The sequence below is a fragment of the Salmo salar genome, chromosome 16 (genome assembly GCF_965601325.2).
Source record: "Salmo salar chromosome 16, fSalSal1, whole genome shotgun sequence".
In the NCBI taxonomy this organism is placed as follows: domain Eukaryota; kingdom Metazoa; phylum Chordata; class Actinopteri; order Salmoniformes; family Salmonidae; genus Salmo; species Salmo salar.
In genome coordinates, this window is record NC_138306.1 from 6,423,276 (window position 1) to 6,438,299 (window position 15,024).

The 15,024-nt window shown below is 43.8% G+C and overlaps 1 protein-coding gene across 1 annotated transcript in view; it reads left to right on the top strand.

The window, feature by feature from the left end:
• Positions 1-15,024, top strand: part of LOC106573087 (PDZ domain-containing RING finger protein 4) — a 128,852-nt gene that overhangs the window by 81,475 nt on the left and 32,353 nt on the right. Inside the window, exon 4 of the mRNA XM_014147779.3 lies at positions 5,472-5,570. Coding sequence (XP_014003254.3) covers positions 5,472-5,570 — 99 coding nt within the window. The remainder of the gene's footprint in view (positions 1-5,471; positions 5,571-15,024) is intronic.

A 15,024-nucleotide genomic window follows, 5' to 3' on the forward strand; every position in this document is an offset into this window, starting at 1 on the left:
TTATCCTATCCTAGGTATTCCTTAAAGAGGTGGGGTTTCAGGTGTCTCCGGAAGGTGGTGATTGACTCCGCTGTCCTGGCGTCGTGAGGGAGCTTGTTCCACCATTGGGGTGCCAGAGCAGCGAACAGTTTTGACTGGGCTGAGCGGGAACTGTGCTTCCTCAGAGGTAGGGGGGCCAGCAGGCCAGAGGTGGATGAACGCAGTGCCCTTGTTTGGGTGTAGGGCCTGATCAGAGCCTGAAGGTATGGAGGTGCCGTTCCCTTCACAGCTCCGTAGGCAATCACCATGGTCTTGTAGCGGATGCGAGCTTCAACTGGAAGCCAGTGGAGAGAGCGGAGGAGCGGGGTGACGTGAGAGAACTTGGGAAGGTTGAACACCAGACGGGCTGCGGCGTTCTGGATGAGTTGTAGGGGTTTAATGGCACAGGCAGGGAGCCCAGCCAACAGCGAGTTGCAGTAATCCAGACGGGAGATGACAAGTGCCTGGATTAGGACCTGCGCCGCTTCCTGTGTGAGGCAGGGTCGTACTCTGCGAATGTTGTAGAGCATGAACCTACAGGATCGGGTCACCGCCTTGATGTTAGTGGAGAACGACAGGGTGTTGTCCAGGATCACGCCAAGGTTCTTAGCACTCTGGGAGGAGGACACAAGGGAGTTGTCAACCGTGATGGCGAGATCATGGAACGGGCAGTCCTTCCCCGGGAGGAAGAGCAGCTCCGTCTTGCCGAGGTTCAGCTTGAGGTGGTGATCCGTCATCCACACTGATATGTCTGACAGACATGCAGAGATGCGATTCGCCGCCTGGTTATCAGAAGGGGGAAAGGAGAAGATTAATTGTGTGTCGTCTGCATAGCAATGATAGGAGAGACCATGTGAGGATATGACAGAGCCAAGTGACTTGGTGTATAGCGAGAATAGGAGAGGGCCTAGAACAGAGCCCTGGGGGACACCAGTGGTGAGAGCGCATGGTGCGGAGACAGATTCTCGCCACGCCACCTGGTAGGAGCGACCTGTCAGGTAGGACGCAATCCAAGCGTGGGCCGCGCTGGAGATGCCCAACTTGGAGAGGGTGGAGAGGAGGATCTGATGGTTCACAGTATCAAAGGCAGCAGATAGGTCTAGAAGGATGAGAGCAGAGGAGAGAGAGTTAGCTTTAGCAGTGCGGAGAGCCTCCGTGACACAGAGAAGAGCAGTCTCAGTTGAATGCCCAGTCTTGAAACCTGACTGATTAGGATCAAGAAGGTAATTCTGAGAGAGATAGCAGGAGAGCTGGCCAAGGACGGCACGTTCAAGAGTTTTGGAGAGAAAAGAAAGAAGGGATACTGGTCTGTAGTTGTTGACATCGGAGGGATCGAGTGTAGGTTTTTTCAGAAGGGGTGCAACTCTCGCTCTCTTGAAGACGGAAGGGACGTAGCCAGCGGTCAAGGATGAGTTGATGAGCGAGGTGAGGTAGGGGAGAAGGTCTCCGGAAATGGTCTGGAGAAGAGAGGAGGGGATAGGGTCAAGTGGGCAGGTTGTTGGGCGGCCGGCCGTCACAAGACGCGAGATTTCATCTGGAGAGAGAGGGGAGAAAGAGGTCAAAGTACAGGGTAGGGCAGTGTGAGCAGGACCAGCGGTGTCGTTTGACTTAGCAAACGAGGATCGGATATCGTCAACCTTCTTTTCAAAATGGTTGACGAAGTCATCCGCAGAGAGGGAGGAGGGGGGGGGAGGGGGAGGAGGATTCAGGAGGGAGGAGAAGGTAGCAAAGAGCTTCCTAGGGTTAGAGGCAGATGCTTGGAATTTAGAGTGGTAGAAAGTGGCTTTAGCAGCAGAGACAGAAGAGGAGAATGTAGAGAGGAGGGAGTGAAAGGATGCCAGGTCCGCAGGGAGGCGAGTTTTCCTCCATTTCCGCTCGGCTGCCCGGAGCCCTGTTCTGTGAGCTCGTAGTGAGTCGTCGAGCCACGGAGCAGGAGGGGAGGACCGAGCCGGCCTGGAGGATAGGGGACAGAGAAAATCAAAGGATGCAGAAAGGGAGGAGAGGAGGGTTGAGGAGGCAGAATCAGGAGATAGGTTGGAGAAGGTTTGAGCAGAGGGAAGAGATGATAGGATGGAAGAGGAGAGAGTAGCGGGAGAGAGAGAGCGAAGGTTGGGACGGCGCAATACCATCCGAGTAGGGGCAGAGTGAGAAGTGTTGGATGAGAGCAAGAGGGAAAAGGATACAAGGTAGTGGTCGGAGATTTGGAGGGGAGTTGCAATGAGATTAGTGGAAGAACAGCATCTAGTAAAGATGAGGTCAAGCGTATTGCCTGCCTTGTGAGTAGGGGGGGAAGGTGACATAATCTAATGTTTTGCTTTCGTTGTAAAGCCTTTTTGAAATCGGACAGTGTGGTTAGATTAACGAGAGTCTTGTCTTTAAAATGGTGTAAAATAGTCATATGTTTGAAAAATTTATGTTTTTGCATTTTTGAGGTATTTGAATATCGCGCCACGATTTTACACTGGCTGTTGAGTAGGTGGGACACAAGCGTCCCACCTAGCCCAGAGAGGTTAAAGGACACATCCCTGCACTCTACACTCCTCTGTAAACTGCTCATCTCTGTATACCCATCGCAAGACCCACTGGTTGATGCTTATTTATAAAACCCTCTCAGGCCTCACTCCCCCTATCTGAGATATCTACTGCAGCCCTCATCTTCCACATACAACACCCATTCTGTTAGTCACATTCTGTTAAAGGTCCCCAAAGACCACACATCCCTAGGTCGCTCCTCTTTTCAGTTTGCTGCAGCTAGCGACTGGAACGAGCTGCAACAAACACTCAAACTGGACAGTTTCTCAATCTTTTCATTCAAAGACTCAATCATGGCTACTCTTGCTGACAGTTGTGGCTGCTTAGTGTGATGTTTTGTTGTCTCTTCCTTCTTGACCTTGGTGCTGTTGACTGCGCCCAATAATGTTTGTACCATGTTTTGTGCTGCTACCATGTTGTGCTGCTGCCATGTTGTGTTGCTACCATGTTGTCATGTTGTGTTGCTACCATGTGTCACGTCCTGACCAGTAAAGGGGTTATTTGTTCTTATAGTTTGTTCAGAACGTGGCAGGGGGTATTTGTTTTATGTGGTTCAGGGTGTGTTTGTGTATGTGTTCATGTAGAGGGGATATTTGGTTTATATGGTTCGGGGTGGTTGTGTATGTAGCGGGGTATTTGATTTATTAGTCCAGGGTTTTGGTTATTGTTCTATGTTAGTTTATTTCTATGTTCAGTCTGGTCATTTGTATTTCTATGTTTAGCTATTGGTGTTGGGGCCTTCAGTTGGAGGCAGCTGTCTATCGTTGCCTCTGATTGAAGGTCCTATAAATAGGAATGTGTTTGTCATGGGATTTTGTGGGAGATTGTTTATTGTTTAGCTGTGTGCCTGACGAGACTGTCTAGTTCGTTTGTTTTTGTATACGTTGTTTGTGTTTTTCCTTCTTCACTAAATAAAAAGAAGATGAGTATACATTTTCCCGCTGCGTTTTGGTCTACACCCGACGACACCCGTGACCCCATGCTGTGTTGTCATGTGTTGCTGCCTAGCTATGTTGTTGTCTTAGGTCTCGTTATGTAGTGTTGTGTTGTCTCTTTTGTTGTGATGTGTGTTTTGTCCTATATTTACATTGTATTTATGAAAATGTTTTAAATCCTGTCCCCGCAGAGGCCTTTTTGCCTTTTGGTAGGCCGTCATTGTAAATAAGAATTTGTTCTTAAATGACTTGCCTGGTTAAATAAAGGTGAAATAAATACAATTAAAACAGACTTATTTGGAAATTGTGGAACATTGTAGGAATGTTCTGTGCAAACTCTTAAAGATTTCCAGAACATTTTATTAAGTTTTGGGAGTCTGGGATGTTACAAGAATATTCTTGTCAACATTCTTACAACATTAAAGGAATGTCCTGTGCATCCTAACTTAAACATTGTATGAATGTCATGACAACTGAACATATTTAGTGCTTTTGGAACATATGTCTTGTAATGTGTCCACACGGTTACCACAACCTAATTACATGTTTTGGGAACCTTTAAATAACTCAGAAAGGCTGTTCTGTCAACATTCTTGCATCATCCAATGAATGTGTTGTGCAACATGATACAAACATTCTCTGAATGTCTGCACAACTGGACAGTTCTAGTGTTTTATGAACCTATCTCTTGTCATATCCCAACAATGTTCCCACAACCTAAAGAAATGTTTTAGGAACTTTTAAAGAACATAAAAAATGTGTTCTGGGAATGTTCTTCTAGCATCAGGTGAATGTTTTTTCATTGTAAGATATACATTGTATAATCATCTGCACAACTGGATAGTTCGTCTTTTGTGATGTCCCAACAATGATCCCACCATACTGTTTCGACAAACATTTGGGAACCTTTAAAGAACAGACAAAATGTGTTATCGGAACATTCCTACAACATCAGGCAAATGTTTTATACAATCATCAGCATGACTAGACAGTTTTTGTGTTATGAGAACATTTGCAGCAACCTAACAATTGTTCTGTGAACTTTCACCAATTTTGGTTTGCTGGAAACATTATTAAAAAAAAAAAAATTGAAAAAAACTAAAACATATTGTTATCAAAAACATTCTTTGAATGTTTTGGGGATGTTCTCATCCTAATGTTTGATAAAACCAGAACTTAATGGGAATATTAGCTAATGTTCTGGGAATGTTCCTGGTTTGTGGGTTGTCTCTCCATGAGGACTCTTCAGAGATGAGGAATACTTCAGTGGCGGGTCGTGCAACTCTGAATATATTCACTATATTAGCATAATTATATGAGTTTATTTACCAACTAATAATCTAATATTAGGCTGTAACTGCTTGGTAAAAACACTTGAGAGCTTCTGACAGTTATCAAAGACATGACTGATCAAGCCGTTCACTGAACGTTTAGAGAACAGCTTTAATCAAACACACTCAAACAGTTAAGACAAGCTCCTCTACCCAGCCAAAGTCAATATGCAGTTTGATAACAAGTAGGGTATGATGTATGTGGCTACAGCTTCAATAACTGCATTTTTTATACATTGATGTACTTGGCACACCTACAACTTAATTTTTATGTGGTCACCGTTGCTCTTTTGTATCTAATTATGCTATTGAATGTAATGGATTGCATTCATTAGGACTCATGGCACTTTATATTGCATCTGCATCTCTCAATATAAATCTCAATATACTTTTGAAGCCAAGGTCAAACTCTCAAAAGCAACATGTGGATGTTGATGTTGTCTCAAAGTAGACTAATATTCTTTACCCCAAAAAATGTGCAATCTCTCAATTTATTGCCACCGTATCTGCTCTAATGACACAACACAGGTGGTGTGTTCTTGTCCCTTCTGTGTGTATAGGTGATAGAGCTGTGTCGACTCAACAGCCAAGAGAAGCTGGTTAGTGTTGTTATCCATGTGCGGTTTGTTGACCTCCGTTCTCTGTATGTCTGCAGGAGGTGGAGCTGTGTCGACTGAACAGTCAGGAGAAGCTGGGCCTGACGTTGTGCTACAGGACAGACGAGGAGGAGGACATGGCTATCTATGTCAGTGAGGTGAGACAGCAGGAGTGGGACTGAGGGTAGCTAGGGAACTGCTGCTGTTCTTCTTCTCGTTCTTCTTCTTCTCTCTCTCCATCCTTACAGTTTTCACTTTAGAAAACGCTATTATATGCGCCACACTTATTCAGAAATCGGTATTTTTGAAGCTCTCACTTCACCTACACGTCTAATGTCACAACACTCAGCAGTGTACAAATGCTTTCCTTTCCTCAGAGTTCTTGAACAAACACCAAAATAACAGCTACTATTTATAGTTGTTGATAAAAGAAAATGTAAATCAACTTGATAAAAAATGTATGCATGCATTTCCACCAGTCCTGTGTGTTTATCGGTTCTTTGAGGTTTCATGTGCATTTTATGTAAAATAGGTTAACATAATTGTACTACCATATTACTATGGACTACAATCACTGTGGATCATAGTAAATACAGTGCATTCCCGAAAGTATTCAGAACCCATTACTTTTCCACATTTTGTTACGTTACAGCCTTTATTCTAAAAACTATTCAATTGTTTTTTCCCCTCATCAATCTACACACAATACCCCATAATGACAAAGCAAAAACAGGTTTTTAGAAAAGTTAGCAAATATATATATATATATATATATATACATTTACATAAGTATTCAGACCCTTTACTCAGTACTTTGTTGAAGCACCTTTGGCAGTGATTACAGCCTCGATTCTTCTTGGGTATGACACTACAAGTTTGGCACACCTGTATTTGGGGAGTTTCTTCCATTCTTCTCTGCAGATCCTCTCAAGCTCTGTCAGGTTGGAGGGGAAGCGTTGCTGCACAGCTATCTTTAGGTCTCTCCAGAGATTTTCAATCAAGTTCAAGTCCGTGTTCTGCTTAGGCCACTCAAGTCATTCAGAGATTTGTGCTGAAGCCACTCCTGCATTGTCTTGGCTGTGTACTTCGGGTCGTTGTCCTGTTGGAAGGTGAACCTTCGCCCCAGTCTGAGGTCCTGAGTGCTCTGGAGCAGGTTTTCATCAAGAATCTCTCTTTACTTTGCTCTGTTCATCTTTCCCTCAAACTTGACTAGTCTCCCAGTCCCTGCTGCTGAAAAACATCCCACACAGCATGATACTGCCTCAACCGTACTTCACCATAGGGAAGATGCCAGGTTTCCTCCAGACGTGACGCTTGGCATTCAGGCCAAAGACGCTTTGTGTAGTATGACGTTGCTTAAAAATGGTTTGAGAATAAGCTATGTAGTGTTTATGAAGTCTTTATGAATGCTCTATAAAGCCTTTATGTTGTAGGGTCCTGCTTTAAATGGCGTGCAGCTTATAAAGGCTTCATAAAGCCTTCATAAACTCTACATAAATGTGTTATGAATCAATATAACCGAATGTCCTGCTTTATAAAAGGTTCATAAATGTGGCTTAACTGTGTGACATAACCACCAATGTCAAATCTGACATAACCCACTATGTAAAATATGACTTTTTTTTATTTAACTAGGCAAGTCAGTTAAGGACAAATTCTTATTTACAACGACGGCCTAGGAACAGTGGGTTAACTGGCTTGTTCAGGGGCAGAACAACACATTTTTATCTTGTCAGCTCGGGGATTCGATCTAGTAACCTTTCTGTTACTGGCCCAAGGCTCTAACCATTAGGCTACCTGCCGCCCCATAAACCTGGGCTTTATAAAGGGTGGCATAAGCACCTCTTAATAAAGGCCTTATAAATCATATTAAATGAAGGCTTCACAAAGCATTTATAACCCTGTCGTGCATCCAGGATATTGGGTTCGATTCCAGGGACCACCCAATATGTAAAAATGTATTCACACATGACTATAAGTCGCTTCGGATAAAATCGTTGGCAAAATTGTATATATTATATTACACTAAAACATTGCTAGAATGGCCCAACCTCTTTCCCTCCTGGGTGCATATAGTCAATATTGGACCTGACCTCAACTTCCCTTAAAATGCTGTGTTGCAGGATGACATACATTCTAAAGTTCAGTCATGCACAGCTAAAAAAACATTGGTAGAGCCTTTTAAAAATCAGTTAAATTTTTTTTCTCCCAAATTCCATTTTCTTGGTTTTTGTTTTTCCAGGTTTTGGATGTCTCCATTTGTTCTGGTTTACTCCAGTTTTTTTTACACTTTTTTTAAATAGAAAACAACTAAATTGGATTTTGAGTGTTCACAACAATGCTTAAACTAAATCAGGGGATGACGTACATTTTTTGTGTGGTTGCCCTTTAATTAATTCAGTGAGCATGCACTGTACTTTTGTTTGGTTAGCGGGTTTTCTGTAGTGCAAGGCACACGTGATGTGATTTGGCTGCCAATGGAATGGGTGGAGTAAAAGTCCAAGAATCCAAGATGGCGTAGCAGTCAGGCGTCTTTGTCCTCATCTTGTCGTGTCCCGTGTATATATATTTTTATATCTTTTTTCTTCGCATATATTTTTTTTACCTTTTTCTTAACCTCAACCTCAACATACTCCCCTGCAACCCGCCTCACTCAATGTGGTATGGATCTGCTATTTTCTTTACTTTAGAACCGGAACCCCCAACATAAGCTAGCCAGCCTAACTAGCTACTAGCTAGTAGTCAGCTAGCCACTGCTAGCGGTCATCAGCTAACCTTTAGCCTGTGACAACTCCTGCCAGTCTGCACAGTGTGATTCAACCCAGAGCATATCGGACTTCTTCTTCTCCATATCTCCGGATTCCTACCGCAAGCTCTGAACCTTTTCACCTGGATCATCACAGCTAGCTAGCTGCTATCCGAGTAGGAAAACTGAATGCGCACAACAGTAAACAGATAATCTCATAGATAACCTCACCTGAATACCATATTCATAATGTATCAAATATTTTAGCAAAAGCTCAGGTTGCCCAGGCCGGCGGAGATACAATCTTCGGCAAAATCATTCGCAAGGAGATTCCTGCAAAAATATTATTTGAAGATGAACTCTTAAATAATTATGAATAGATCCACCATTGAGCACAAAAACAACACTTGTTACAGAACGTCTCTGTCCCGAAGCAAGCACCAATTAGCCTGGAGCTAGCCTATGCTAGACCCATCTCCCGGCAAGCTGAAGAGGTCCATCAGCCACTCCTTGGGCTACAATACCTATTTTGCTAATTGGCCTGGACCCCTTTTACTGTCGATACAGAGCCCCGCCAATTCATCATGACTGGACTACCGACGTAACTCGCCGAGGGGGTTTTTCAACAGGCTCCTCTGTCGCGACGTCGCCTGAATGCCCATCTGCTAGCCTGATAGCCGCGGCCCGCTAGCTGTCTAGAGCATATCGGACTGTTAGCTGAAGAGGTCCATCAGCCAATTTCTTAGGCTTCTATACCTATTTTGCCAATTGGCCTGGAGCCTTTTACAACACGGAGCCCTGCTGATCCATCACGACTGGTCTGCCGACGTAACCGCACGAGGGGGCGACAACAGACTTCTTCCGTCGCGACGTCCCTCTAAGGCCCTTCTGCTAGCCTGCTAGCCCCGGCCCACTAGCTGTCTGAATCGCTGTGTCTCCAGCCCGCCTAGCTACTCACTGGACCATATGATCACTCGGCTACGCATGCCTCTCCCTAATGTCAATATGCCTTGTCCATTGCTGTTTTGGTTAGTGATTACTGTCTTATTTCACTGTAGAGCCTCCAGCCCTGCTCAATATGCCTTAACCTCTCTAGGGTCGGCGGGACGAAATTGTCCCACCTACTCAACAGCCAGTTGAATCCCGTGGCGCGTTATTCAAATACCTTAGAAATGCTATTACTTCAATTTCTCAAACATATGACTATTTTACAGCATTTTAAAGACAAGACTCTTGTTAACCTGTTAGGGCTAGGGGGCAGCATTGACACGGCTGGATAAAAAACATACCCGATTTAATCTGGTTACCACTCCTACTCAGTAACTAGAATATGCATATACTTATTACATATGGATAGAAAACACCCTACATTTTCTAAAACTGTTTGAATGGTGTCTGTGAGTATAACAGAACTCAAATGGCAGGTCAAAACCTGAGAGATTCCTTTACAGGAAGTGGCCTGTCTGACCATTTCTGGAACTTCTTTGCCATCTCTATCATTTACTAAGGATCTCTGCTCTAACGTGACACTTCCCACGTCTTCCATAGGCTCTCAGAGCCCGGGAAAAAACAGAATGTCGTCATTCCAGCCCCAGGCTGAAACACATTATCGCCTTTCTCAAGTGGCCCATCAAGAGACACTAGCTTATGCGCGTGACCCCGACCGCCCCCGCCTTTGGGATTTTTTCCTCTGTTTGCCGAAAAGGAGATTCTCTGTCGGAATATTATCGCTTTTCTACGAGAAAAATGACGTAAAAATTGATTTTAAACAGCGGTTGACATGCTTCGACGTACGGCAATGGAATACTTTGAATTTTATTGTCAGGAATTGCGCCAAGCGCGTGACACTTCTTTACTATTTCGGATAGTGTCTGGAACGCACGAACAAAACGCCGCTATTCGGATATAACGATGGATTATTTTGGACCAAACCAACATTTGTTATTGAAGTAGCTGTCCTGGGTGTGCATTCTGACGAAGACAACAAAAGGTAATGACATTTTTATAATAGTAAATATGATTATGGTGAGTGCTAAACTTGCCGGGTGTCTAAATAGCGAGCCCGTGATGCCTGGGCTATGTACTTAGAATATTGCAAAATGTGCTTTCACCAAAAAGCTATTTTAAAATTGGACATATCGAGTGCATAGAGGAGGTCTGTATCTATAATTCTTAAAATAATTGTTATGCTTTTTGTGAACGTTTATCGTGAGTAATTTAGTAAAATGTTAGCGAATTCCCCGGAAGTTTGCGGGGGGTATGCTAGTTCTGAACGTCACATGCTAATGTAAAAAGCTGGTTTTTGATATAAATATGAACTTGATTGAACAAAACATGCATGTATTGTATAACATAATGTCCTAGGGTTGTCATCTGATGAAGATCATCAAAGGTGAGTGCTGCATTTAGCTGTCTTCTGGGTTTTGGTGACATTATATGCTGGCTTGAAAAATGGGTGTCTGATTATTTCTGGCTTGGTACTCTGCTGACATAATCTAATGTTTTGCTTTCGTTGTAAAGCCTTTTTGAAATCGGACAGTGTGGTTAGATTAACGAGAGTCTTATCTTTAAATGGCTGTAAAATAGTCATATGTTTGAGAAATTGAAGTAATAGGATTTTGAAGATTTTGAAAATCGCGCCACAGGCTGGCAGTGGCTGTTACGTAGGTGGGACGAATTCGTCCCGCCGGTCCCATAGAGGTTAATCGAAACACACTGTCCGATTTCAAAAAGGCTTTACAACGAAAGCAAAACATTAGATTATGTCAGCAGAGTACCCAGCCAGAAATAATCAGACACCCATTTTTCAAGCTAGCATATAATGTCACATAAACCCAAAACACAGCTAAATGCAGCACTAACCTTTGATGATCTTCATCAGATGACAACCCTAGGACATTATGTTACACAATACATGCATGTTGTTCAATCAAGTTCATATTTATATCAAAAACCAGCTTTTTACATTAGCATGTGACGTTCAGAACTAGCATACCCCCCCGCAAACTTCCGGTGAATTTACTAAATTACTCATGATAAACGTTCACAAAAAACATAACAATTATTTTAAGAATTATAGATACAGAACTCCTCTATGCACTCGCTATGTCCGATTTTAAAATAGCTTTTCGGTGAAAGCACATTTTGCAATATTCTCAGTAGATAGCCCACCATCACAGGGCTAGCTATTTAGACACCCACCAAGTTTAGCACTCACCAAAATCAGATTTACTATAAGAAACATTTTATTACCTTTGCTGTCTTCGTCAGAATGCACTCCCAGGACGTCTACTTCAATAACAAATGTTGGTTTGGTTCAAAATAATCCATAGTTATGTTAAAATATCCTCTGTTTTGTTTGTGCGTTCAAGACACTATCCGAATGGTAAAGAAGGGTGACGCGCACGACGCATTTCGTGACAAAAAAATTCTAAATATTCCATTACCGTACTTAGAAGCATGTCAACCGCTGTTTAAAATCAATTTTTATGCCATTTTTCTCGTAAAAAAGTGATAATATTCCGACCGGGAATCTGTGTTTAGGTTCAAAGACGATAGAAAATAAAAACATGGGGTCGACTCATGCACGCGCCTCAGCCCATTGTCCTCTGATAGAGCACTTGCCAAAAGCGCTAATGTGTTTCAGCCTGGGGCTGGAATTACATCATTCAGCTTTTTCCCGCCTTCTGAGAGCCTATGGGAGCCGTAGGAAGTGTCACGTTACAGCAAAGATCCTCAGTCTTCAATAAACAGAGTCAAGAAGCTCAAGGAATGGTCAGAGAGGGCACTTCCTGTAAGGAATCTTCTCAGGTTTTTGCCTGCCATATGAGTTCTGTTATACTCACAGACACCATTCAAACAGTTTTAGAAACTTTAGGGTGTTTTCTATCCAAAGCCAATAATTATATGCATATTCTAGTTACTGGGCAGTAGTAATAACCAGATTAAATCGGGTACGTGTTTTATCCGGCCGTGTAAATACTGCCCCCTACCCCCAACAGGTTAACTAACCCTTTTGTTCTACTTCCCACACATGCGGTGACCTCACCTGGTTTAAATGGTGTCTCTAGAGACAATACCTCTCTCATCGTCACTCAATGCCTAGGTTTACCTGCACTGTATTCACATCCTACCATACCTTTGTCTGTACATTATTCCTTGAATCTATTCTACCGCACCCAGAAACCTGCTCCTTTTACTCTCTGTTCCAAACGTACTAGACGACCAGTTCTTATAGCCTTTAGCTGTTCCCTTATCCTAATCCTCCTCTGTTCCTCTGGTGATGTAGAGGTTAATCCAGTGCCTAGCTCCACTCCCATTCCCGAGGCGCTCTCATTTGTTGACTTCTGTAACTGTAAAAGCCTTGGTTTCATGCATGTTAACATTAGAAGCCTCCTCCCTAAGTTTGTTTTATTCACTGCTTTAGCAGACTCTGCCAACCCGGATGTCCTAGCCGAGTCTGAATCCTGGCTTAGAAAGGCCACCAAAAACCCTGAAATTTCCATCCCTAACTATAACATTTTCCGACAAGATAGAACTGCCAAAGGGGGCGGAGTTTCAATCTGCTGCAGAGATAGCCTGCAGAGTTCTGTCTTACTATCCAGGTCTGTGCCCAAATAATTTGAGCTTCTACTTTTAAAAATCCCCCTTTCCAGAAAAAAGTCTCTCACCGTTGCCGCTTGCTATAGACCACCTTCTGCCCCCAGCTGTGCCCTGGACACCATATGTGAATTGATTGCCCCCCATCTATCTTCAGAGCTCGTGCTGTTAGGTGACCTAAACCGGGACATGCTTAACACCCCGGCCATCCTACAATCAAGCTTGATGCCCTCAATCTCACACAAATTATCAATGAACCCACCCGGTACAACCCCAAATCCGTAAACATGGGCACCCTCATAGATATCATCCTAACCAACCTGCCCTCCAAATACAGCTCTGCTGTCTTCAACCAGGATCTCAGCGACCACTGCCTCATTGCCTGCGTGTGTAATGGGTCTGTGACCACTCCTCATCACTGTCAAACGCTCCCTAAAACACTTCAGCGAGCAGGCCTTTCTAATCGACCTGGCCCGGGTATCCTGGAAGGATATTGACCTCATTCCGTAAGTAGAGGATGCCTGGTTATTCTGTAACAGTGCTTTTCTCACCATCTTAAATAAGCATGCCCCATTAAAAAAATGTTGAACTAGGAACAGATATAGCCCTTTGTTTACTCCAGACCTGACTGCCCTTGACCAGCACAAAAACATCCTGTGGCGTACTGCATTAGCATCCAATAGCCCCTGCGATATGCAACTTTTCAGGGAAGTCAGGAACCAATATACTCAGTCAGTTAGGAAAGCAAAGGCTAGCTTTTTAAAACAGAAATGTGCATCCTGTAGCACAAACTCCAAAAAGTTCTGGTACACTGTAAAGTCCATGGAGAACAAGAGCACCTCCTCCCAGCTGCCCACTGCAATGAGGCTAGGAAACACTGTCACCACTGATAAATCCACGATAATTGAGAATTTCAATAAGCATTTTTCTACGGCTGGCCATGTTTTCCACCTGGCTACCTCTACCCCGGTCAACAGCCCTGCACCCCCCACAGCAACTTGCCCAAGCCTCCCCCATTTCTCCTTCACCCAAATCCAGATAGCTGATGTTCTGAAAGAGCTGCAAAATCTGGACCCCTACAAATCAGCAGTACTAGATAATCTGGACCCTCTCTTTCTAAAATTATCACCCGAAATTGTTGCAACCCCTATTAGAGATCCCCACAGATTGGAAAGCTGCCGCGGTCATCCCCCTCTTCAAAGAGGGAGACACTCTAGACCCAAACTGCTACAGACCTATATCTATCCTACCCTGCCTTTCTAAGGTCTTCGAAAGCCAAGTTAACAAACAGATCGCTGACCATTTCGGATCCCACGGTACATTCTCCGCTATGCAATCTGGTTTCCGAGCTGGTCATGGGTGCACCTTAGCCACGCTCAAGGTCCTAAACGATATCATAACCGCCATCGATAAGAGACAATACTGTGCAGCTGTATTGATTGACCTGGCCAAGGCTTTTGACTCTGTCAATCACCACATTCTTATCGGCAGACTCAAACAGCCTTGGTTTCTCAAATGACTGAGTTCAGAGTGTCAAATCGGAGGGCCTGTTGTCCGGACCTCTGGCAGTGTCTATGGGGGTGCCACAGGGTTCAATTCTCGGGCTGACTCTTTTCTCTGTATACATTAATGATGTCGCTCTTGCTGCTGGTGATTCTCTGATCCACCTCTACGCAGACGACACCATTCTTTATACTTCTGGCCCTTCTTTGGACACTGCGTTAACTAACCTCCAGACGAGCTTCAATGCCATACAACTCTCCTTCCGTGGCCTCCAACTGCTCTTAAATGCAAGTAAAACTAAATGCATGCTCTTCAACCGATCGCTGCCTGCACCTGCCTGCCCGTCCAGCATCACTACTCTTGACGGTTCTGACTTAGAATATGTGGACAACTATACCTAGGTGTCAGGTTAGACTGTAAACTCTCCTTCCAGACTCACATTAAGCATCTCCAATCCAAAATTACATCTAGAATCGGCTTCCTATTTCGCAACAAAGCATCCTTCACTCATGCTGCCAAACATACCCTCGTAAAACTGACTATCCTGCCAATCCTTGACTTCGGCGATGTCATTTACAAAATAGCCTCCAACACTCTACTCAGCAAATTGGATGCAGTTTATCACAGTGCCATCTGTTTTGTCACCAAAGCCCCATATACTACCCACCACTGCGACCTGTATGCTCTCATTGGCTGGCCCTTGCTTCATATTCGTCGCCAAACCCAATGGCTACAGGTCATCTATAAGTCTTTGCTAGGTAAAT